General features: G+C 50.9%; 10 protein-coding genes across 11 annotated transcripts; 6 read left to right on the top strand and 4 right to left on the bottom strand.

Annotated features, from left to right (window-relative positions):
• Positions 1–4: 4 nt before the first annotated feature.
• NCU02603 (oxidoreductase) lies at positions 5–1,711 on the top strand (the record flags this gene model as incomplete). The annotated part of the gene is made up of 3 exons (XM_959913.3): positions 5–204; positions 303–721; positions 786–1,711. 3 exons carry the CDS (start codon positions 5–7, stop codon positions 1,349–1,351), a joined length of 1,185 nt encoding a protein of 394 aa, XP_965006.3. The 3' UTR covers positions 1,352–1,711.
• Positions 1,508–2,469, bottom strand: NCU02602 (hypothetical protein). Its single transcript, XM_959912.3, has 4 exons — positions 2,315–2,469; positions 2,141–2,215; positions 1,977–2,047; positions 1,508–1,854 (listed from the first exon to the last, which is right to left on the bottom strand). Exons 1-4 carry the CDS (start codon positions 2,327–2,329, stop codon positions 1,773–1,775), a joined length of 243 nt encoding a protein of 80 aa, XP_965005.1. The 5' UTR covers positions 2,330–2,469; the 3' UTR covers positions 1,508–1,772.
• Positions 2,470–2,812: 343 nt separating this feature from the next.
• Positions 2,813–5,012, top strand: NCU02601. 2 transcript variants are annotated; one of them, XM_011394677.1, is made up of 4 exons: positions 2,813–3,045; positions 3,096–3,661; positions 3,732–3,867; positions 4,126–5,012. In XM_011394677.1, exons 2-4 carry the CDS (start codon positions 3,553–3,555, stop codon positions 4,682–4,684), a joined length of 804 nt encoding a protein of 267 aa, XP_011392979.1. In that variant the 5' UTR covers positions 2,813–3,045; positions 3,096–3,552; the 3' UTR covers positions 4,685–5,012. The 2 variants fall into 2 exon arrangements, with proteins under 2 accessions (XP_011392979.1, XP_011392978.1); XM_011394676.1 differs by lacking the exon at positions 2,813–3,045 and having other exon boundaries at positions 3,075–3,661.
• A 13-nt stretch (positions 5,013–5,025) lies between these two features.
• On the top strand, positions 5,026–7,303 carry NCU02600 (DUF1479 domain-containing protein; the record flags this gene model as incomplete). Its single annotated transcript, XM_959910.2, has 2 exons — positions 5,026–6,151; positions 6,233–7,303. Exons 1-2 carry the CDS (start codon positions 5,222–5,224, stop codon positions 7,301–7,303), a joined length of 2,001 nt encoding a protein of 666 aa, XP_965003.2. The 5' UTR covers positions 5,026–5,221.
• Positions 7,255–9,056, bottom strand: NCU02599 (BAP31 domain-containing protein). The gene is made up of 3 exons (XM_959909.2): positions 8,626–9,056; positions 8,272–8,510; positions 7,255–8,211 (listed from the first exon to the last, which is right to left on the bottom strand). Exons 1-3 carry the CDS (start codon positions 8,644–8,646, stop codon positions 7,833–7,835), a joined length of 639 nt encoding a protein of 212 aa, XP_965002.1. The 5' UTR covers positions 8,647–9,056; the 3' UTR covers positions 7,255–7,832.
• A 1,983-nt stretch (positions 9,057–11,039) lies between these two features.
• NCU02598 (hypothetical protein) lies at positions 11,040–12,214 on the top strand. The gene is made up of 2 exons (XM_959908.2): positions 11,040–11,344; positions 11,409–12,214. The coding sequence occupies exons 1-2, from the start codon at positions 11,273–11,275 to the stop codon at positions 11,502–11,504; spliced, it is 168 nt and encodes a 55-aa protein (XP_965001.1). The 5' UTR covers positions 11,040–11,272; the 3' UTR covers positions 11,505–12,214.
• A 367-nt stretch (positions 12,215–12,581) lies between these two features.
• On the bottom strand, positions 12,582–14,442 carry NCU02597 (hypothetical protein). Its single transcript, XM_959907.2, has 2 exons — positions 14,060–14,442; positions 12,582–13,941 (listed from the first exon to the last, which is right to left on the bottom strand). Exons 1-2 carry the CDS (start codon positions 14,323–14,325, stop codon positions 12,819–12,821), a joined length of 1,389 nt encoding a protein of 462 aa, XP_965000.2. The 5' UTR covers positions 14,326–14,442; the 3' UTR covers positions 12,582–12,818.
• Positions 14,443–14,998: 556 nt separating this feature from the next.
• Positions 14,999–16,214, bottom strand: NCU02596 (hypothetical protein). The gene is made up of 2 exons (XM_959906.2): positions 15,494–16,214; positions 14,999–15,429 (listed from the first exon to the last, which is right to left on the bottom strand). Exons 1-2 carry the CDS (start codon positions 15,806–15,808, stop codon positions 15,313–15,315), a joined length of 432 nt encoding a protein of 143 aa, XP_964999.2. The 5' UTR covers positions 15,809–16,214; the 3' UTR covers positions 14,999–15,312.
• A 1,206-nt stretch (positions 16,215–17,420) lies between these two features.
• Positions 17,421–18,638, top strand: NCU02595 (hypothetical protein). The gene is made up of 3 exons (XM_959905.2): positions 17,421–17,559; positions 17,632–17,937; positions 18,007–18,638. The coding sequence occupies exons 1-3, from the start codon at positions 17,548–17,550 to the stop codon at positions 18,094–18,096; spliced, it is 408 nt and encodes a 135-aa protein (XP_964998.1). The 5' UTR covers positions 17,421–17,547; the 3' UTR covers positions 18,097–18,638.
• A 530-nt stretch (positions 18,639–19,168) lies between these two features.
• NCU02594 (hypothetical protein) lies at positions 19,169–23,649 on the top strand (the record flags this gene model as incomplete). Its single annotated transcript, XM_959904.2, has 6 exons — positions 19,169–19,255; positions 19,376–19,829; positions 19,916–20,747; positions 20,812–21,884; positions 22,020–23,073; positions 23,144–23,649. The coding sequence occupies 6 exons, from the start codon at positions 19,169–19,171 to the stop codon at positions 23,235–23,237; spliced, it is 3,594 nt and encodes a 1,197-aa protein (XP_964997.2). The 3' UTR covers positions 23,238–23,649.
• Positions 23,650–24,029: the final 380 nt, after the last annotated feature.

Genomic DNA, 24,029 nt, shown 5'->3' with positions numbered 1-24,029 from the left:
CACCATGTCTTTCACATCTATTCCAGTTCTTGACTTGTCTTTGGCCAAGGACCCGGCTACCAAGCTGGCTTTCCTAGCAGACCTTAGGCACGCTCTTATGGAAGTGGGCTTCTTATATCTTCAAAATGTCGGTATTTCACAGGAGGTGTTTGACCAAGTCATTCGGGAAGGGAAGGGCTTCTTTGACATCCCGAAAGAGGAAAAGTGAGTTTTGTCCGCCATTGCTCGACGTGAAATCCAAAATCACATACAAAGCAGCCATGAAGCCAAACTGAACGCTTTGGTTAAAAATCAAAAATCAGACTAAAAATCGAAATGAAAAACGCACCCTCCTTCCTCGGCTACTCCCGTCTCTCCGCCGAGATCACCGCCGGCGCCATCGACCACCGCGAACAGATCGACCTTTCCACCGAGCACCCCGTACCCGAGCCCGGTGCGCCATTGCACTACAATCTGCTAGCACCTAACCAGTGGCCGCCGCCCAATGTGCTGCCTAGCTTCCGCCAGGTGTTTACCGATTACATGAAGAAGATGGGCGAGATCTCCGTCTACTTCACCAGCCTGATCGCCGAGGCGATCGAGCTACCCGCCAACGCATTCGACAAGTACTTTGATAAAGACCAGCAGCACAAGCTGAAGATTGTCAAGTACCCGGATGTTGGTACGTTGGGCAAAGAAGGCAAGGAGGGAAATCAGGGCGTGGGGCCGCATAAGGATAGTAGTATGTCTTCCCCCTTTCCCATTTCTTCTTACCAAACAGACAAACTCACCCCTTTCTCCTCAAGTGCTATCGAGCTATCTCCTCCAAGCCTCCCATCACCGCGGCCTGCAAGTCCAAAACATGTTTGGCCAATGGATCGACTGCCCGCCCATCCCCGGTACCTTGGTCGTCGCAATCGGGCAAGGTCTCGAAGCCCTAACGCAGGGCGTCTGCGTGAGCACCACTCACCGGGTACTCTCGCCGGCCGCCGGCGAAGGCGCCCGCTTTTCCATTCCCTTTTTCCAGGGTGTGAGGGGCGATACCACCTTTGACGATTTGGAAAAGGTTGGCGTCGGACAGGTGCCCGAGCACGTCAAGGAGCAGCGCAGAAGGGTGCTCAAGGCTAGTGGTGGCCAGAGGCTGGATGATGTCGAGTTTACGTTTAGAAGTGGAGGGGTGGCGACCACGTTGGGTGAGGCCACGCTGAGGAATCGAGTGAAAAGTCATCCGGATGTGGGAGAGAGGTGGTATCCAGAAATCTTGAGGAGTCTTAGGGAGGAGCAGAGTAGGGCGGCGGCTGGGAGTAGGAATTCGACTGTAGGAGGAGGCGCGGCAATGGTACCGGAGGGGAAGACTGTTGAGGCGCATTAGTTTCTTTCGGGCCCGGGTATCTAGGATGGGAGGTTCGGGGGCAGGGCGGCGGGCGATTATTCCCAGCGTCTTTACCGTTTGCCAGGCGTGAAGAGAGCCTCGGGAAGATTATGTCTATGTGGCCCAGCTGCGTGTATCATGATTGATCTCTCGAAGTCGGCCGGATCAAATCGGGGGTATGTTTCCTCTTCTATTTATTAATGTCAAATCCATTATGATACGCCTTATCCCACCCGCTTTGATGCATCGCCATTTGTGTAAATCACTCCCGTCAGGTGCTGCTTAGCACGTTCTTCTTGGTTCCCGTCCAGTTTTTCTTTGTGTCATTGTTGATGCTCCGTTACTCTGTATCCAAACTCCCAGACATCAGATATCGGATCGTCACAGATCGTTCGTTCGACGGAACATAAATAATGCGCATTTATTTCTTGGGCTGCTCGACGAAGCCGGGGAAACAGTCCGCCAGCGTCTTGTTGTGCTTGTTCTGAGCGTGCTCATCAAGACTGCGAAGAAAGGATCGAGGTCAGTTTGGGTATACGGTAGACATGATCGGTAGGTTATCTCGAATAGTGACTAAATGCCCGGGGAAACGGAGCTGGTCGAGGAGTTCGGGGGTTTTGCTTACGCCTTCGCGCGCGATGTCGACAAGAAGGTGGCCCTGCAGGTCTGGCAGATGATGTTCATGGCAGCAGCGTTCTGCAAAAGTTGTGTTAGTCTACTGAGCATCCGCTTTCCGGGTTCGACGCAGGACGACGACGTCTCGTCCGTAGAGAGAAGAATACGACGTACAGTCTTAAGCTGCGACTTGGGACCAGCAGCAGCGTTCTTAGCGTTACGCTCGCGCTTTTGCGCAGCCTTGGCTCCCTATTAGGTGAGAAAATACTGTGTTAGTAAATGTTCAGAAAGGTGGTGATCGTCGCGGATCGTAAAGTTCGAAGTAAACACGGTATGTATGTAACGTACGTTACCGCCACCCATTTTGTCTATGGTTTTCTGGTTGGTAGGGAATGATCAGGTTGGTGTAGGTGGTAAAGCGAGGTTGAAGAGCGAAAGAAAAAGAAAAAGAAAGGGAAAAAGGCGGAGCTGGAAAGTGCAACGAAGGTTAGCAAATATTCCCAGCCTGGAACATCGTCGGAATTTATCATGTGCCTCATCCCATCAAAGTGGCGCGGGAAAAATACACATTTCGCGGCCTCGTAAGAGATCTTTCACCTCATTACGAAACAGTCAATAAGTTCAATGTAACAGTTGGTCCACCGCCTGCATCTTTTAGATACGTCGGGTATATTACAGCGTATTTCAGCTGTCACAAGCGGTACTAGCCCCAGCCTCCCGTGGGCAACAACGACAGAGGCAGGTAGAAGCAACGCACTGACCAAGGGCCAGACGGTTCGATTTTCTGAAGAGATCACCGCTTCCGGTCTCGAGCCCGCTACCTATCACATCCTACATACATTACCCCGTTGTTCCGCTGTCTTGTTACAATTTTGAATGGCTATCGATATCTCCATATTCAAGTCGGGTGGGGGGAACAGGTCACTCAATCACTCACTCAGTCCTCTCCACTCTCTTCGCTTGTGGCCTGAAAGGTAGGAAGCACGGGAGTGATGTACAGCAGGTGGCCGTTAAGTGAAAGTCTTGGCAGCACCATTGACGGATGATGCTCCCTTAAATTGACCGCTTGGTACTTATAGGTTAATTCACCTCTGCTTTCTTGGATGGGATCCAACTGAACGTTCTTCAGGTATTCGGCCTCAACAGCCCATCTGCGTGTCCGAGCCTTCAAAGGCATAGCTTTTGACCACCCGGGATTGCACCTTACTTTCAGGGCCGCCTCCCGCTGCATGAATTGATCGATCTCTGCCCGGGGACGCCTCCGACGGAACCAACTGTCAATTTCTGTAAGTGACTTCATCAACTCACTTGACTCGGTGGAGGGTTTTGAGCATAAGGCTGCACCCAACTTCTTAGTGGGACTCGCCGCGACGGCCTTTCCAGGAATCAGACCCTTGATCCACTCCTGATCGATCCCCAAAGTCCCAAACATCACATGTAGTGTACACTAGTCCGGACCGTCTATCCACCTTTTACAAAGACGGTTGAGTGCTGCAGTGTCACTTAGAACTACAGCTTATAACTCACTGTGACCCCCACCTTCTTCCGCGGCATCACAGCTTGGCCCGCAACGACGAAGAGCCGCAATGGCCAAACCAACTCCCCTATCTGCAGCCAAAATTTCCCTTGCTGCCTTTAATGAGGTGCTCGGAAGATATCCCGCCTGCATCCAAGCCATCTCGCAGGACAAGGGAGGTATGGTGGCTTCCCTCCAAATCTTCAACCCCCCCTGGCTATAATCCCCTATCTGACACCCTGCAAATAGCAAAACCAGGCCAGAAGACACTGGCAGAGTTGGATGAGTACCGCTATGGTGAAGCAGTCACAGCATTTGGTCCCGAAAAGGCAGACACCAAATTCCTTGGGGTCGATGAGGTCAAGACTTTGGTCGAATGGAAGCTGTACGTCCTCTTACACATTCTGATCCCTGCCACCTATTCAGACATTCCTGGAACTCTCAAGGGCGTCACCTATCGTCTTGCTTCACTAGTTTTGGGCGGAAGGAGAGCCACAGCCATTTTTAGCGGCTTGCAAACACCATCTCTAAAACTCACTTCAGATGCCCCCACTGGGCCGCTTGTGTGCAAGATTACCGAAAGAAGCACTTGCTTTCTGTCCCCCGATGTCACTTTGCTGCAAGCCGCTGACTTTTGGTCTAGGCGTCATGGCAAGTTCCGCCCAACTTTGATGAAACTGGTCTCGTCCAATGATCCCGATTTGGTCCAGACAACCGTACAAGATGCCGTCAAGCAGTATCGGGACAAGTCAGACATATCCGGCGCCCTGGGCATCCTGACCAAGCTAAAAGGTATCGGCCCGGCTACTGCGTCATTGCTCCTGGCAGTGCATGACCCAGACCATGTTATCTTTTTCGCCGATGAAGCCTACTACTGGCTCTGCGGAGACGGGAAAAAGGTGCCCCTCAGGTATAATGTCAAGGAATATAACTCCCTGTGCCAGAGATCTCAAGCGTTATCTCAACGGCTTGGAGTCAAAGCCATTGACATTGAGCGTGTAGCTTTCGTTCTCATGCGGCAAGAAAGTGGGAATGTAGCAGCCGCACGTGCTACCCTTGATCCAGAGCCATCGGTCAGCAGCGTCGCCAAGGTGACGCCCCCAAAGACCAAGAGGAAGACCGTTGATGACGATGCCAACGATCCAGAGCCGCCCGTGAGACGTTCGAAACGCACAAAACACAGTTTCGAGAGTGAAGCATAGGAAATAGGGGTCTCTGGGGTGTAGATAATGCGGGGACTTGAAGGCTAGGCCAGCTTTAACACCAATCTTGAACCGCATTACCACGGATCTCGGAACAGTCAGCAGTGCTTTTACAAGAGGGCTCGAAGTCGCATGGGTACAGGAAAGTTGTTCATCTTTCAGCCCTGCCTTTATGCGTTACTGCGACTAGATACCCGTGTAAGTGCGAGGTGTTGACCCCAAGATACCCGAACCTAGCCGAACCAAACTTTAGCTGCCAAATTGAAACACCATTGGGTGGATTCGACGTTCGGAATTCTTCTATTGGTAAACGCTAGTAACGTCTCACTAGATGAAAATGTTCGGCATTCACGGCCCGTAGCTGCGGATGGCTCCCTGCTGGGTCCCATGCTCTCAAGTCGGTTCGCGAAGCGACCGGATGTGGATAAGGTTTTTGATAAAAATACACTCTTGCTCCGGCCAGAGATACGGCTGATGGCGATATGTATCTTCTTGAACACACAATGGGGATGAGACGATCAGCACTTGGGGGGACAGATGAGTACGAGAAGTATAAAGTGCGGTCGAAGTGCGGTGTTTCATTCAGACCTCTTTGAGCATGTCTTCCCCGGTTTGTCTCATTTCTCTACATACCTACGAGTGTGGCACTTCTCTTTGTCTTTTATATGTCTTCCATTCATATGTTCCTTCTTTTCGTCGCTGATCATGGCTATGTCTTTTCAATCGTATCCCATCACTGCGAACACGGTAGCTCATGTCTACTGGGAGAAAGAGCACGAAATGCAGTCATTTTCATACCCTGATCCCGTTCCTCTGCCACCACGATTCACACTCCTGAAAGAGAGACTAGCTTCAGGCAATGAAGCAGCAATCACATCAGCATGGCAAAGGCTACTACGAAGGCTGGACGAAGAGATTAATTACATCTCCTCTATGGGGTCAAAGGTGGTTCCAACAATCAGCTTCTCCAACATCACAAATCCCCAACAATCCCAAGACTTCCTCGCCCAGCTACGAAGGTCAGGGGTGGCTATCATCCGAAATGTGGTTCCAAAGGAGACAGCCACCAGCTGGAGACAAGAAGCAAGCGAATACCTCAGCCAAAACTCAGGCATGCGAGCAGTGCCAACGAGAGACCCCCAACTTTACGAGCTCTACTGGAGTCCAGCCCAGATCAAAGCCAGGGCGCATCCCAATGTCATAGCCGCGCAGAAGTTCGCGATGAGAATATGGAAGTCTGAAGACCCCAACGCCATGGTCAGCACGAACTTTCCCATCACATACGCCGATCGTGTGCGGATACGAACGATTTCGACAACAACGTATGGCGGTAATGAAAACAGACTCAATCCTAGCGCCCATGTCGACAATGGCAGTGTCGAGAGATGGGAGCCGGATGGGTATGGACGGGCAGGGACGTATAAGGATATCTTCCATGGGCGTTGGGAGGATTATGAACCTTGGGAGGTATGTATCAAATCCACCCCTTTAACCTTGTCCCCAAAGACACTTTGGAACTTAAGCTAATATCCCCTTTTCCCAACTCAGAGCTCCTCCCGCGTCCAAGCAACAAGCGACCTCTACCAAGGCACCGGTTCCTGTTCCATCTTCCGCATGTTCCAAGGTCTTTTAACCATGAGCCCCACCTCCTCCGACTCGGACTTAGACTCAGACTCAGACTCACTGCAAGTCTGCCCCATGCCCCAACTGGCAACAGCTTACTTCCTGCTACGACCATTCTTCTCTCCGTCGCCCTCCGCGTCCCCAGTCTCTTCATCCTCAAATCTAGCCCACTCCGAGCAAGACCAACAGGTCCCTTTCTCTACGTCCTCCACCACCTTTGCTGGCGAAGAAGAACAAGAAGACTCGCCCTGGCTCTTCAATTACCCCCACAACTCCATCCTCCATGGCGCCCTCCCCAGCTATGCCCAAGACATCAACCCAACTTTGCACCCGCACCTCCAGCTGGACCGCAGTCTGGTCACCATCCCACGCTTAGAACCGGGCGATTACGTGCTTTGGCATCCGGATTTGATTCATGTTGTTGACGGGCCTTGGCAGAGGCAGAACCGGCACCACAAGCAAAAACTCAGCATGATCACAAGGAGCAAGAACCCCCCAGATCCAATCCCAAACACAAACTCAAACCCAAAAATCTCCCAAACATTGTCCCTTTACCTCCCCTGTTGCCCCCTGACCCAAACCAACGCGCTCTATCTCTCCCGCCAGCGCAAGGCCTTCCTCCTCGGAAGGCCCGGCCCCGACTTCGGCGGAGGTGGGCAAGCGCTCTTCCACCAGGGGCACACGAACTACGGCTCTTATGGGTACGGGTACGGCGGCGTGCAAAGTATGGTGAACGGACCTGGTCCGTATAGTCACTTGCGAGATGATAGTGGTACTAGTGGATGTGGAAGTGGGAGTGGTACAGGTGATGAGAGTAGTCACATGGGAAGAGCGGGCGTGCAGGATGTTAATGATGCCGGTGGTGATGATGGGTTGAGAGCCATGGGACTGTTGCCGTGGGATGAGGAGGAGGCGCACACGGAGGCGGAGAGGGAGGTATTGGCTATGGCTAATGGAATACTGTTTCCTGATTTGTTAGATTATGGGAGGACATGAGCAGCGTAACCTGTGGAGGTGCTGGAAGTGGCTATTGTGGAAACAGATATGTATGACTTTGTAATACAAGGTAGGTGGATATAGATCAGTGCTGACACATATTAGACTTGAAATGGACAGGAGATGGTTGTACCAACACAAAATCAAGCAAAAAGAACCTCGTTCTGTTCCATTCTCAGTCTTCTACCAATTCGACATCCGGGGTATGAAAGTAGCGGTTTCCGAAGTCCATTCTCACGGTATACTTAACAAGCTATCAAACTCCTTGTAGACGCACAACCTGCTCGATGGCGAACAACCGAGCATCCCTTTTGAATCTCCGCCACGGTATGTATGACCATACACCCAACTCCTGTTAGAACGATGGTAGTTATCATTGTCCCTCTACCTCCCTTCCCTCTTCCATGATCCATCTTTCGAGGTCCACACTGCGTCAGGCGACAAAGTCTCGACGTTGTGCTCATGATGTTCTGTGTTATTACGAAAGAGCAAAAGTTCGTTTAGGTTCCGAGGAAAGCGTGGTCCCCGTTTACTTCATCTTCTTAGGCACATCATCCTGCTGGGTGCGGCCGTACTTCTCAGCGAGCTCGTCGTACTCGCGGTGAAGAGAGGCTGATTGCTTCTTGAGGGTCTCGATGTCCTGGTCGCGGAGCTGGATCTCGCGCTTGAGACGGGAGATCTCACCAGGATCGCCGGCCATGGCGAGCTTCTCGGACTGCTTGGTGTCCTTGTCGGTACCCTCAAACTTCTTGAGCTTCTCCTCGAGACGGAGGACCTCGAGGATCATAATGTAGGTGCGGTTAAGGATCAAGGAGAGGAAGAGGGTGAAGCCGCAAAGGTACATGTTGCGCTGGGAGTAGAACTTGCGAGCCTGGACTTCGAGACGCTCGTGACCCATGATGGCAGCACTGTTGATTTTGGTCAGTTGTCTGTTGCATACAAGGGAAGAAAACAACAAGTGTACGTACGCGTTGCCCTTGGAGGCATCTGTGGCAGCGGCAAGCTCGACTTGCACACGGTAGACTCTGTTCACGCTGTCGATAAACAGGATGAGGATGAATATGAACGTGATCTTCAGACCATATTGTAGCTTGGCTATGATTGGATTTTCCGAGATAAAGGTGAACAGCCTCCGGCGAATGGTGAAGGGTAGAGGAACTATAAGCAGCATGAAGATGGACATCTCTGCTACTAGGAGCATGAAGACCTGCAAAGCAATCGCGTTAGCCAGTTCTGTCCATGAACATCGTCGCATCGTCCTCTCTATCTAACGACGTGACGTGATGCGGGTGGCCACGGCGAAGGACACAGTAAACACATACCAAACTGTAGTAAAGCGTCATCTTGACGGTTGTGATGGGGAATCGCGAGTTCTCGTGTTCGGATCAGTGTCTTGGTATAATGACTGAATGTAGTATTGCGACCGAGTGCGCGACTGTCGTCTTGTGAATTGATGTTGGGTTGATGTTGGCGATGGTGCCGGAGCTTGGCGGAAAAATAATGGTTCAGGTGTGAAGGAGGCAGGAAGAAATACCAACAGGTCACAGCAAAGAGATGAGGTAGTCCGCTGCCAATCTGAAGCTTCCTTGGCTTGGGCAGTCGTGTGCTCGCAAGCCTCAGGTTGCTGTGGGCAGTGCCCGCAGTGGGTAGGTAGGTCGGCGGGACAGGTGTGACGTGTTTGGTCGACTGGCAGTGCCTGGCAGGTGGGCTGTCGCTGTACTGCTACTGCTGCTGGTTTTTGAGGAGTTTCGTCAGGGAAGCTGGTGAAGGGCCGGAATGCCAGGATCTGTAATTCATCAACGTCATTAATTGTGGCTTGAACGCTAATCCCGATCGTATCTTCAGCCACTTGCTGATCGGGAGCTCCAGCTTCGTTAAACGTGGCTAGAGCGAGATAAAGTTTAGCTCAGCTCAGCGGAATCGGTTCAGTTCAAGTTGACAGCTCCTGACATGTGCTTCCGCTGGCGCACAGACCCAGTGCCAATTACCAGGCAGACTGGAGAGTTTGAAAGCGCGGGAGCAGCCGAAAATGTGCGAAGTAAACCCTAACCCTCTTCTACGAGCGAGACTGAACTTCCGCCTCTATTGATGTGACATTGGTTTATTTGATATGATTCAATTCATTTGGTTTCTTGATTTTTGTTGTACTCTGTTTTAGTTGCTTGGTACTCTTGAATCCCACAGTGGACAGTTTGGTTCGTTACGAGTTGGCCAAAGTTCACCCCTGGCATGATCAGTCAAAGGGGGTTTCTCGACTGTTCGCTTCTCTCAGCTGTTATTTGAGAAAGAAAGAAAGGGGGAAGGTTTATTCACGAGAAACATGATTGTCTCTCAAATGCCGGTGGTGTACGCAGTAGTCTTCACAGTGCTGAAAGTCGATAAACAAAGCAAGATTGAGGATGGACAAAATACTCTCGAGATAAAGTGCGTGCAGAGGGAGTGCCCTAGGAGCCACTCCAATTCCCCAAACCCATTTTAAACCCCAGCTGCGGCTCAAGCCAGCGTGTTTCATGTCAAGACCACTGCACATCGTCACCTCCAAAATAATATAGGCCGGCGTCTTCTCCATAAATTTTATCCCGTCATCTGGGGACTGGGGCCCGACCTTTTGACGATCCCGTTCGACCTTCCTCTTCCTTTGGAGGTAACGGAGGGACCTGCCAGAACAGTGACGGCGACCCCGATCATGAAGAGATGCTGATTTGCAATTCATTTGAGATCCATCGAGATGCTGCTCGATTTCGACTGCATGAAGACAGTATGTTCTCTCCTTTCTATCCTCTCCATCGCTTCCTGCGCCGATCTCCTCTGTCCATATCGACACTGAGCAGCACATCCCGCGCCGCATCTCCGTCTTTGCCGAATGAGGCACCAGTACGTGGAATGCGGTGTGCGCATGTACGCATCAGTATCAGGATTACAACCCCCGAGAACGAAGAGTACCGAGAACATGGGGGACCAGTCGACACGTATAACCGATAGGCCACAGCCAACGCCGCTGGCTCGGATAACTATGCCAGTCATCCATACCGAACTCTTCACGAAAAAAAAATCCTATTTACGCCTCAAAAAGCAGGTCGAGGCCAGTTGTCCAAATTCGGTTATGATCCGTCGTGCGGCCCGCTAGAGTGAACCAACATGCATCCCTCCACCCATGCAGCACCCTGAACCCCAAAATCCCCTCTACACCTCCTTATCTCTCAGGTGAAGAAAAAAGCATGTCTCCATTCCCGAACAAGGCACCTCGATGGAGCGTGGATTAGCGGAATACTTTATTAGCGTGGTAGCGCCACCTTACAAACTTCAAACATTTCCAGATTCGCGAAGCAATGGGATGTTTTGTACGGGAAATAGAGTTATCGCCACTTTGCAGTTCGCTGCGCTAACCTTTCAAATGCCGACAGAGGTGTAGGTGCCTGTACATAATGTGGTGTATGCAAGCCAGGGAACAGCAAGTGCTGAGGTACCCGCTGTAGATGCTGGGCTTCTGGGCGATCTTCATCAATTGAATTACCATTGTGTGGAAAATGGTCCACCGTGGAAGTCCACATTCAAACCAGCCCTCATTTTTTTTTCTTCCATGTTCTCTCCCGAGGCCACCCCGGCCGGGATCCTAGCACCCACGGGGCCACGGGGGCTTGGGACTTGGTGTATATATCGCGCCGACCACCTCGCCGGTATGCATGACCCCTTCAAGAGAAATCTTAAGGAGCTTTTTCGAAGTCTGGCTAGAAATCTGTTCCCATCATTCTCTTGTTTAATCCGCTTTCCCTCACGCCACAAGCGAGCCATCTCTCGTTCCCGCTCGGCATCCACATCCAACGACAACAACTACCAGCAATAGTTGGTCCGCGATAGTAGGAGTCAACCGTGCTATTTTCGGCGAACCGACCGGTTTATATATACATCATACCTGTCTTGTCACTCTCGTGAAGCATCCTTCAGTCACTCGCTGTCCTCAGTCTCAAAATGAAGTTCCAACTCATCGTCGCCCTCTCACTCATTGCCACGGCTTCAGCAAGACCTATTGTCTGCCCAGATGTACGTCTCCTTGCTCCAAAAAAACTGTCCACTTACATACACATATGCTGACTCTATTGATTAGGCCAAGCGCGATGCTATCCTCAGAGGTGACCTACCAAAGGAGGCATGCTGTAGCTATGGTCGGTGCCTCGGGGATGTCGTGATTGCCTCGTCATGAAAGGAGTGTGTTAAGAGCAATCTCCAGTAACCGCAAGCATGGCTGTTCAAAACATCATCTCAACCATCTCCATTCCCAACGGAACAGATCCTCTTGGGGCCTTCCATTTTTCGTCCTTGTGCTATCCAGCACCGTCATGGCATCCAACGACTTTTCGGCGATTCCTTTCCTGGCAAACGGTCCCACCTGCACTCGTATCTCGGATCGGCAACCCCTGAGACACGGGATGACCCCGGGATGGATGGGAAAATCCGACGAACACGACCCACGGAGACGGTTCTCACCGACTGACCGACAACATTTCACATCATATCTAATCAACAACCTCGGAGCCAAATACTTTCACACTCTGCATACCATCATTTTACATACGCGCTTTCACCGATCCACGTTTTTACGCACATACCATACCCGTTTTACGATTACCACGTCACCGACGATTACCCGATGAGACGCTGGATGGGATGGCAGTGAACGGCAATTGATCTGTTTATCCCGAAGTCAACCAAAAGTTCATCCGTTCACACATTTATCGACATTATAGAGGGAGAGGGGAGCGAGGAGGATGGGAGTAAAACGACTCGCCATGAGAGCTGGTGTTGTCCTGCCTAATCATTGCATGGCTCGGCACATTTGTATGTCTTCTACGAAGCATTAGAGGGAGTTTTTGGAGTCTATCTATGAATTAATATCTTGTTGCTTGCTTTTCCACCACAAGCGTTCGCATTCTTCGTGACTGCAGCCGGTCACACCCATGTACATGAAATTATCAGCTTGGATATGGGTTATACACATACAGTCCGATGCTGGTTTCTTTGTTAGCTTGGTACACGAGGTACTCCTGGTAGTGTACACTAGACGAAACCTATCCCGAATAGTCCCAAAGCTCACGAGACTGAGTACAGGTCATAAAGGCATTGACAGGGATTGAGTTAGTATATTGAATATCAAAAATGGCGTTTCCAAGGTAAGATCACGCAATCGTTGGATATCCAAATGCCTAGGAAAGTTGACCCAAAGTCTTGAGTCAACAAGCAAACCAGTATTGGAATGTACACCGTTATGGGATGTCCATAGCTCATAGCAATGATTCATGGTATTGTCATACTGGAGAAGGTAGATTATGCTTGTAATTGAGCATGATTTTACTACGATCATCATCATCAAATCATCCTTCCGTCCACCCTTACATCTTTTCGAAGCTATTCTTCCAAAGATTGTCGGCATATAGTACCAGACGGTCGTGGGCTGTCCGGTGGTGATATCACCTCTCTATACTAATCTCAGTTCACACCAGGCCTTTCACCCGGCTCATCAATTGTCCATGGACGGCGGGAACTCTGGGACAGTGATCATATCAACCGCCCGTCCATCCCGCTTCCAGACCTTCCCATCCTTCATCACAAACCCCACCTTCCTCAGCGCCTTTTCATCCTCTCTAGGATCCGCATCCAGCGCGATAATATCCGCCCTACACCCCTTCTCCCACCAGCCAAACCGATACCCTGTCAACTCCCCTCCACAGGCCTCCCACCCGCCCACCGTTGCCATCTCCAACACCTCCTCAATGGGAATTCCCGCTTTAACAAATAGTTCCAACTCCCTTGCGTTCAGCCCATGATCAATCACCCCCGTATCCCCGCCCGTCGCCACCCTCACCCCGACCTTGACAGCTTTTCTAACAGCAGCCAAACAATCCTCCATAAACTGCGGCGCGGCACTCTCCACCGTCGCCAGCGTCGGCACCCAGATCGTCCCTTGACGTTTCATCTCCTCTAGGGTCTCATCTAGCAGCCCGTTCGAGTCTTCAAACATGTGCTCCACCGTCGTCACACCTGCCCTCGCCGCCATCAGCGCAGCTTTAGTCTCGCCTGCGTGCGCGGCTACGGGAAGTTCCGCTAGTTTCGCTTCGCGCACAATGGCGTCCATCTCGTCCTGTCCAAATAGCGGTACGGCAGGGTTACGCCTGCGTGGGTCATCGGGCGGGAAGAGAATGGGTTGGTTGGAAGTATTGCTAGTCCCGGGACCGGGGAAACGCATGACTTTGCGGCGGTAGTCGGCGTAGAATTTGATAATGTCTGCGCCATCGCCTACTCTACGCCGGACGCCAGCACGTACGCCGTCGACGCCATCGCACGGATCTGAAGCACGGGGCACGATCAAGCCGCCAGATCCTGAAAGGGATTTGTTCTCGCGTCGAATCTCGTAAGAGCCGTTGGATGCTAAAGCGTCGGTTGCCACAAACATGCGGGGACCGGGGACTAGCCCGCGGTTGATGCAATCACGGAGCTGCGCGTCGGCGTTGCCGAGGGCTTCGGTGCCGAGGTCCCGGTATGTGGTGAATCCTGCGAGTAAGGCGGCGCGGACGTGAGAGGTGGCGCGGATAATGCGTTCAAGAGCAGAAGCATCGCGCATCTGTTCTATGGAAGGGCGGTCGCTGGTAGCCGTAGGCGCCCCGTAGGCGTAGGAGTCAGTAATGTGCGGAACTTTGAACGTAACGTCAAGATATAGGATCAGGGGATCAGAAGACAAAACAAGAGGGCGCGTGTTCTTACGTATAGGAATGTAAAAACACATGGGTGTGACTGTCCACCAACCCCGGCAAAACGCACTTGCCGGCGCCTCTTAGGTCGATGTCTCCGGCATAGATTTGAAGCCGAAGGTCATCTTCATTATCACGTTCGTAGACATTAGTTATGGAGCCGGTGTCCCGATCAACTTCTATCGAGATGTTCTTCCTGAAGGCCTTTTTCTTGGGGTCGAAGAGGAGGGAGGAGTGCACCGTGAAGGTTTTGGACGGTGGCACTACGCGAAGGGTCATCCCGAAGGTAGGGGAAAGTGAGCTTGGCTTGTAGAAGCTGAGGGAGGTTGCGGCGAGTGAAGATGACCAAAGTGCTCTTTAACCTAGAGGGCGGTGGTATGGTTAGCAGGATGAGTGTATATCTCTGGTCAAGTAAAAAGAGGGGTTATTTTGTGCATAATGGTCGTAATCACTGTGACGTTTCCCCACCTTTGCTCCTTGGAATTGTGAAAATCAGTCCATATGAAGTTGTCTTCGAGAGACGTTGCCATACAATTCAAGGTAATGGGAAATCTTAGTGGAGATTGTGGGCAAAAAGCAAAACACAGAAAGTGCACATGCCTTTGTTTGTTCACCCAAGATCCAGCAAAAGTACGTCGATTGATACTACTAGTAGGTACGCGATAATCTGCTCCTTGCGTATGAAACTGAAGTCACCTTGACGGCTACGACGGGGACCTTGATGGTTCCATACCTCGTGCCGGTAGGCAGGCCTGCCGCGTGGGAGTACTTCTACTTACGGACGTGTCGATCTTGCTAAAAGACAAGCAAGCAAAGTTGTTGTAGGGTTTATCTTTCGAACTAACGTTTCATAGTTGCTTGCTTGAAGGCAAGCTCTCGATTCCTGTGTAACCCCAGGATGTGAAACCCGCTGGATGCTAACATTAGCTGCTTAACACTTTGCATGACGCGGAAAAGTTGAGAATAACACGACAATATGCATAAACACGAAGAGATATACGCTCCTTGAACGACTACGCAGCCCTTGCCGTTCAGACAACATAAAATCCCTAACGATTACTAGCCCCGTGTTTCAAAAAGGCAACGCGAAAAATGCCACCTTGAATCGTGAAAGGTGTTGTTCATTTAACAAAACGCTGTTCGTTGTATTACCTGCCGCAATACCTATCCCAATGCTGGCGATGCCCCTAATGATAACAATGCCTAGTTGTTGCTCGTGTCCTACCCAAAACAAAACAAACAATTGTCAATTTCCCTCGTCTTGATCTACCATTTTTGCCCTGGCAAGCTCGCGCCCTTCTTCTTTAGGATCTCCTCTTCTTCTGCCTGGATCTCTGCATCGATCTTGGCACCTCGGGATGGCTCGTTGCCGTGATCCTTTGCCTGTCCACGATTAAGAAAATTAGCCTGCCTGTTTCCCACGGTCATTGGATAGAACTACACCTACGGGGAGTGTTGGGTCCTTCTTGTGCAACTGTGTCTCTCTGCTGTCCTGATGCGAGTCGTCGGCGGCCTCTGCTGCGGCCAGACGGTTCTTGATTGACCTCTCGTCCTTGGAGTCCATGTTGCTGTGGGCATGAGCCTGGCCCTCGTTGTAGCGGTCGGGGGTCTCGATCTCGGACTGCTTCGGGTTGCGCTGGTCTCCGGCCTCGTAGACCTGGGCGTTTCCGACGTTGGAGTTCATGTTGCTAGATGTTCTGCTGCTGGGGTGTTGCTGAAACTGTATGTTTGGTGGGAATCTGAATCCTGGAGTATTGCACATAAACAGATGCTTGTAGTACTGATGTTTGATGATGCTGTGAACGCTCTTGTTCAAGATGAATGCGGAATAAGACAAAGACAACCTGAACTGCGGCTACTTGCTTCTACTTATATCCCCCAAACCTCCCAAGACAACAAGAGGGAAGGACGCCTGCTTGTTTGGTCTGGTCATTGGGGTCCACTAACTGTACGTCATGCCAGGACCACTCGGCGTCCACAGTTCAACATTGAACGGGGCTGTCTGTCCATCACGTAAAGCTCAGTGGAGGGCAGTTGCCCGGATGTATGGATTTTATGATGGATCGCAGTTATGGTATAGTACGTAATGATGCGACGCCTCGCTGCAGTGGACAGGCGGACAACATCGGGCTCATCGGGTCGTCTTGCGCCACTGGTGCTTCCTTTGCGTGTTTTGGCTTTGGTTCAGTCATTTACGTCATTGATCGACAGGGCGCTATGATTGCGGGGAAGCCAAAGCGCGCTAAAGTGTTTGCAGTATTGCATCTTTTTGCCCGACAAACTCGGATAGATCGATCTTACACTACTGCGCATAGATAGATAAACAAGATGAATCCAGGAACTAGACTGGAACCATTACAGAGTCACGCCGTGTGTACCTGTACGGTCACAACACAGCGTTTGTGCGCAGCAGAAGGCGGAAGAGATAGAGTTGTTGGTACCGTCAGCACCTTGATCGTAATGCTGGGATAGGTACGTGGAGGAAGGGGCGCCAAGGCGCTTCATCGGCAGGCGGGCCTGCGGGAAATCCCACTTGGTGGGTGGGGAATGGAAACTTGGAGGGCAGGTCTGTTTAAAAGCCATTGTCCAGAGAGTTCAGAAAACCTAACCTCTGAACTGTCCAGGTCAATAAGTCGAGACGAAGCGAAGGACACGGCCGGGAGGAAAGATTACCGGGGTATGTACCCGTGTCATACCCCCATCTTCCCTTTTCTGCTGTGTACAGGTCTGAGGTGCAGAGCAGTCGAGGTGAAACTTGACTCGGAACTTGAGCCTTGAAACAAACGGGAGCGTGAATCTGGTCATGACATTGATACCTAGGTACAGTTGGTAGTTCCGTACCTGTAGTCTCTGAACAGAGAAGCTTACAGATGCAATCTGCTGTTCCTGTGATTCGATGATGTTTCGAACCCTCTTGAGATGAAAAGGCACAGACACTCCGACGGCACAGACCCAACGTACTAGTGTACAACAGCTGGCTAGGTTGTTGGCAAACAATGGATGGAGGCATGCTGTAACCTATGAAAGATACCTTTATGTACACTACACTTCTGGCGGCACACAACTCGTTAGCGTGGCACCACCATCTTACATTATTGATGTTATCAGAGCTGGGCAACACCGTCACCTTCTGTACGGAAATCGAAGTTATCGCCACTATTGCAATTCACCGCGCTAACTTATGAAGTGCCAGCAAAGACGTACTATGCAGTACACCTCAGTACTCAGTACTAGTCTGAGCTCCACATTGCATCCCGATTGGGCAATCCGAGTTGAGGCTCAACGCCGATGGCGTGGCCCAAGCTCCCGTCCGAGGGCAGCGAGAAAGCCTGCCTGCCGGGGCAACGCAGGTTCCCATTCGTGGACGTCACCCAGACGATTGCACGGAAGACCTCACATTAACAACACACTAATCATCAAGATCATCAACAACAGCCACTCAGTCAAGTCCAAGATATCTTTCACTTTTCCACCCGGAATTGTTCAATATTCACATCCATAATGTTCAAGTTTGTAAGTGACCCGACGTACAGCTGCGGAAAAGCTACATTTCAGCAAGACAAAACATTGACCCGGCAAATGTAGCTCCAGCCCAAGGTGCTTGACACCATCACCCTATTCCACAAGGCGAGCAATCCTGCCTCCATCAGGATTGCCACTCTCCTCAAGCAAGCCGCAGGCTCAGGTGCTGCTGTTTCCGACAATGCGCCCGCCAAGAAGTCTGACTTTGAGCTCAACATCACTGAGGAGGCACCCACCACCGAACAGCTCAGAACCATGTTGGACTATGTGGGCAAGACGGGCATTTCATCCATCATCAGCAATGCCCAAAATGAGACAGAAGCCCTGAAGAAGTTCAAGGAGAACGGTGATAACCTCAATAGGCCCATTGTCCGTCTCCCCCCTCCGCCTTGAGCACATACCTAGACAGCTTACTGACCAGATTACCTGTCACTGCAGGTGGTTGACTGGAACAACGGCAAGGTCTTCACTGGCGACAACGAGTCTGCCATTCTCAAGTTGTTGGAGGATCTCCCCAAGAAAAACTAATGCTGATGCGCATTGTCCCCATTTTTCTTTTCCTTTTTCCAATTTCTGTTCTTGTCAAGAAGATACTCCTCTCCTCCCCGTCTGTTATGTAACTGGCATTGTTGTCTGTGCTCCTCTCACCGAAGCACCTTTACTTTATAGATACCAAGTGGTTGAATGAAGCAAGAAGAAGTCTTTCCAAATAACCGGGCAAGCCTGTCAATGGATGATCGCCTCTTTTCTTGCTTATGACATAGTGTGCGTTATTGGGCTAGAATTGTCATGAGCAAAGATCGAATGAAGGGATATCAGCACTGATATCAATGCATCCACACATTGGACATCTGCACAATGCCATGTCCGCATCCATCAATAACAAGAAGAAGGAGACGGAGATGGCTAAGCAATATGGCACTAGTCTAGAGGGGCTTGCGGGAAAGGGTTTTAACCAAACTTTTATGCTATCGTCCTGCACAGGTTCGGTGCGTTCTTCCCCGTCTCCATGCGTGGTAAATCCGGGAGCGATAGTGTCGGGCATGGAAAAACTGGCGGTAGCAATTTCGACGAATACGTTTGCTGGTAGAGTATTCGGGCAGAAGCTCGGCCTCGCCCCATTTTCCGGTCAACAACACTTCACCTCGAAAACAATCTCCCATTCACTCATGCAGAGCCCGGGCAGTCCTCGAACATAAAACCCCAGCGCTGACCATTCCCGCCCACACTTTTTCTTCCTCCCAGAACAACTCTCCACGGTCCCCTGTTCTGTCGGAACACCATCAATATAGGACAGCAAGTCTTTCTATCGTCGCAGCAACTGACCGACAAAGATACTTTCGGTCAACTCGTTGCAAGCAGCCTTCTTCGCGAAGCGCATACCAAGCTTTGACAAACCGTCACCCCGCCAACGCTGAGCTTGATCAAGCTCCTTCCAGCAACTTTTGCTCGTCAGCAAAGGCCCTTGCAAATCTGATTGATCTGAAAACAAGGTTATTTGCCACCAGGTTCACTTATCTGTCACAGCAGAATCTGGCCTAGGTCGCCAAAAAGCCAAGTTTGCGGTATATCACCCTCCGGCTTACCCCTCTTCAACAAAATGGCTCGACACGCTACCCGCCAAGGTGTCCTTGTACTCACCTCCGACAAGATGCCAGCCCCGACCCCAATAACCGAGAAGCCAAAGGTCAGCTTGTACACATACTTACCGTCCGGGTCGAAGTGCGCCTTTTCGCTTCATGCAGGCAAGCCTGCTTTGAAACATGAGTTGCCCGCTCGCGACACACCACGCAATTGGTCTCCTCAGAAGATCCAGGAAGTTGCAGCAGAGATTCGCAGTCTTCAGCCTGATGATGTTGAAGACATGACTAATCCCTGTTACTGGGAGGACCTTCACCAGTACTTCCACCCGATCGATCTGTGGTACAAAGGCGCTTCTAACCTCCTTGAGGTGGTCTTCCGACTCCTCAAGGAGAATCAAATCTGCATGTGGGTCGAAAGCTGGCTCACCTGGGAACAAAATCGCTACAGGCTGAATTGTTGGGATACTACCAAGGATATTATGTCGGTGTTCGGTCCTTCTGACTGGGATAACATCTACGCCCACGGTGTTACCTTCCCGAAAGATTGCGTTGTCTTCTTCTGTGACCAGCTGGAATACTGGTTTCACTACTATCGCAACCCAGACATTATGGCTGTGACCTCCCCAAGCACTATGGCCACCATCCCTCCAGAGGATACACTTCCGCTTAACTGTCAAGGTAAGTTCACACATCACTACTACCCCTTGGCCTTCCTCCTTCGATATTTTAGTACGAGATAGAGCTTTCCAACTAACTTCTCATAGGCGCTCCCGTAGTATTATATCCCTTCGCACGCGCCGCGTCAGCAGCAATCCAAGCCACGGCCCCTGACTTTATCCCTTCGATTAGACGAAGTTCGGGCTTTTGCGACAAACCTGCTGCCAGCGAGGTCGAAATTCCAACCAAGAGCGAGCACGTCCAAAAGGCGAACAAGATACAGCACAAAGCGTCAAAGTCAGGCCCAATCCCAAAGTCTGAACTCAGCAAACTCCAAGTCGAGACGGGAATCGCAGGTCCATCTCGTCTTCCTAACAAAATTCCGCAGCAAATGCCAGCATTACCCAAATCCTCTACTACTATTACTAAGGTGCCCCTTACTGGAATCGTTTTCCCAAGCAAATCTCAGCTTGGAAACGCCAGCCCGCAGACTCAAACTCGTGACCGTATCACTTCTGGCCGTTTTCCTAATCAGCCCGCCTCGGTACCCCAAGCACAAGGCCAACAGAAGAAAAAACGAACCGAGCAGAAGCCCCAAAATGGATGGTCTCACTCGCGGAATGATCCCATACATGGCCCAATCAGGCAGCATCACAAACAAGTTCAGGATAGCAGCAACACCAGCGCTCAGAAACCAGTGGCCAACTCTATTCCTCAATGTCCTAACCTTGGGAAGATGGGTTTTCAGGCCGTCTGGGAACCCTGTGAGTGCAATCCTTGCAGCAGGAAGAATCGTAGTGTTCGTGCTTTCCTTGACCAAAAGACAGTTTCCACGCGGAGCAAACTGAAAGCCGTTGAGGATTATCTCCGTCGATTCGGGAGTATTCAGGGCTCCAGAGCATCATGGCCACATGACAGTAAGACTGTTGCATATGTTACGTGAGTATCTGCATACTTGAAACACACGGAAACGGTTAGATACTTACGCTGACTCGCGATTTAGTTTTCGGAAGGAAGAAGATGCGGTGAAGGCCGTGAAGGTTGGCAATGGTGCCCAAATTGAAGATGACACCGGCTTTTTCCGTTTACAGCTCGAGCACCCTTGGGTCACCAAACACTGGCGGTGTCAACCTCAGCAACGCGAGGCTCAAATTGGACTACCACCAACCATGGAAACTGCACAGCTCCATGAGCGCACACCTTCTGTCACTTCTAGCCAGAAGGCTGGCTATAATGGCAGTGGCGGTTCAGCCAATTTGCGCAATGCCAGAACTTCGAGGCATCCATTCATCGCGGAGACTGATCCCTTCGTCGGAGGAAACCCGACCATTTTTTCGAGTATGCTGGCATCTTCAAATCATCCCCATCATCCGCATCACCCCCCTCATCTTCAGCACCCCCAGCAACTCCAATGCCTTGCTCCTTCGCCCTACAGGATGCCTGCTCCAGGCAATCCTGCTCAGCCCGTTCCTTTCCACCCTGCTCATATGCCTTGCACCAGTCCTAGCCACGTCGTCCCTACATATCCCCCACCGCCTCCTTTTGGCAGCGGTTTACCAACAGTGCCACCGGTAGTGCCACAGGCACCCTTTCCAGGGCTGCCTAGGACTCATTTGTGGCCACAAGGCTTAGGGGTCCCGGCTGTTCATCATCAGCCTAGGATGCCGATGGTCTATACCCCTTGGCCCGAGCAACCCCCGCATGGACCTTATCCTGGTGGCCCCCATCAGCACGGACATATGCCCATTCATGTTGGACAGCGGATGGGACCGTCGGCAGGACCACGGGCGGAGCAAATGGCCAATCAGTCATCAAATCAGACCGGACCTTCACACATTGAGCATCACCAAGGAAAATGTCCACATGCGCAGACTAAGCAACCTGCCGAAGTATGCTTACTGCAAGAGGAGGAGTTACCATCCTCAAGCACAAATTTCTCTAGCTCCCACAGAGTTCCGGTGAGACTGCCTTCGTCTCGTAGTACATCGGAGGAAATCCGGTTCGAGCAAGAGACAGCTTCCACTCCGCAGCAGGGCTCGAACGGTGAAGACCAACAGGCTGGAATATATCAGGAAGGTAGAGGACATCACGAGACCCACATCGTCGGCGATTAGGAGACGTCGATGAAGTTAGGGTCAGTTGAGCAACTTCAACCTCCCAACAATCGGAACTCGGGACAATCCGGAAACTTGGACGAGAAAACTGGAACAGTGATAAGGTACAAACCGACCGGTAGGCAAGTTTTGCCGTCTCAGTGGTTCGCCCAAGCACCAATGATCCAAGATAAGGCGTCTCAGAGAAACTCGGACCTGACAGATGGTGTCCCACCCATGTTAGAGCCCAAGGAAGCAGACAAGGAACAGAACTTGCCCGGAAACGGAAAAGGCAAGAAGAAGCCTATCAAAAAGAAGAAAAAGGAGAACGATGCACAACAAGCTGCAAAGAAGGAGTCACAGCTGGCGCCAGTTGTTGTTGCGGAAGACAAGTCCACGCAGGCCTCGCAAGATGAGTCTAAAAAGGTGACCAAGAAGAAGAAGAGGCCTGTGAAGAGAGGACCAAGTGCCACTGAGCAAGCTCACGAAATGTTCATTGCTCCTGTCGAGAGCGCGCGGGCTGGGAGCGCTCCCGTTGAGAATGCTAATACCCCCGAGACCACAATAGTCATCGATAAGAACGAGTCGGTTTCTGCTGCTATCATGGCGAAGCCGTATCGTGCTGATGCGGGTGGCTCTCTTCACGTTTTCCGACAGCGTTACAAGCCAGCCATCAGGGATGTTTTCAAACCGCACCAAGACGTAAAAGACATATCCGGGGCATCAATTGCAGACAACACTGTGCAAGGCACGACTTCAAGCAGCATTTCTCATGAAACCTCGTCAAAGCGCCAAGATGAGCCAACAGAGGAACAAATCAGGAAGAAAATCCACGGTAGCTTCAGCAATCTCGACGTGGGATTCAACCCCTGGCCACGTGCCCCTTCAGGGGAGGTTTGGAGTCCATCCAAACGACCTTTCTTGGCGGCTTCCACCTCAAACATGAAGCGCTCAATGACGCCCCAGCTGCCACAAGTCATAATAGAGCCAGCGGTGGATACGGTGACGGAACACGGCCTGCCCACTCCTACCAAGGTGGCATTCAAGGACACCGTCATGGAACTGGGTCTCAGAGATGAGATTGATGCACATCATAGAGGTACTAATTCGAAGAAGCCGTCGGGTTCGTCGTTTGTGTCGATGGCTGAGACCGAGTACACTACTGTTAGCAGGTGAGTACTTGGTTCTTGTGTTTACTTGTAGGAACAAGGAACACTGCTAACAATATTAATGTACCCATAGCTACCACAGTGCCCGGTCTACTTTTTCATCAAGAGAAAATACACCTCCTGGGACCACGCCTCCTGCATCGCCTTCAGCCTCGGTTGGTGAATGACAAGAATTGCAGTCATGTCATATTCGGCGGTTGGGCTAGCATGTTTTCGCAACTTGGTCCTGTTCTACTGAAAGTTTTCGTCTGCATCCTTTCATTTCTGATCTCCTCAGTTTCATTTTCTTTTCTTTCTTTTACGTATGTATCACATTTGCTTCTCCCTTACTTGAGCTTGGGCAATGGCATATCAGATCGGTGTCACTAGATGCAGGAAAGTTGGTCAATCTTCAACAACAACCACGACGTTTCCCCTCTCGGTAGTCACCACACCCAATGTCTCTTTGTCCATAACCAGCTTCTTAGCGGAGTTGTTCTCTTCATTTTCATAGCATACATAGTCAAGGTTCTCTACTCTACTTTACAGTACAGGACAATCTTAACATATAGTCTAGTAATAACCCAAATTCCATACCCAACAAAAGTGACCCCACGCATCACATTATACAGAAGTGATCATAACCTTAACGGCGAAACACCTTCACAACCTACGCAACCCAGATAGGCAGCCCTAAAAATGCTCATGCATAGTCTTGATTTTTGGAGTTGCGAAAAAAGTGGACTGCAACACAAAATCATAACAACGCATTAAACACGTGTATCTCTGAAATCCAAGGTCCAAGGCCCTAAATCCTCTGCTGGTCATCTTTGACGTGCTGAATGTACACATACTATGGGTTCAAACTGTCTGGGTTCACAAACAAGTAGGGACTCCTGACCACAACCTGGAAATGGTGACAAAACAAGGACGACTTTTTCTTCAAGCCTATGTGCTGATACAGAGTGAAGGGAAACCCC

Source organism: Neurospora crassa, linkage group I, assembly GCF_000182925.2.
Source record: "Neurospora crassa OR74A linkage group I, whole genome shotgun sequence".
NCBI classification, from domain to species: domain Eukaryota; kingdom Fungi; phylum Ascomycota; class Sordariomycetes; order Sordariales; family Sordariaceae; genus Neurospora; species Neurospora crassa.
The sequence above is the reverse complement of the archived record's forward strand: the minus strand, read 5'-3'. Positions and strand labels throughout refer to the sequence as shown.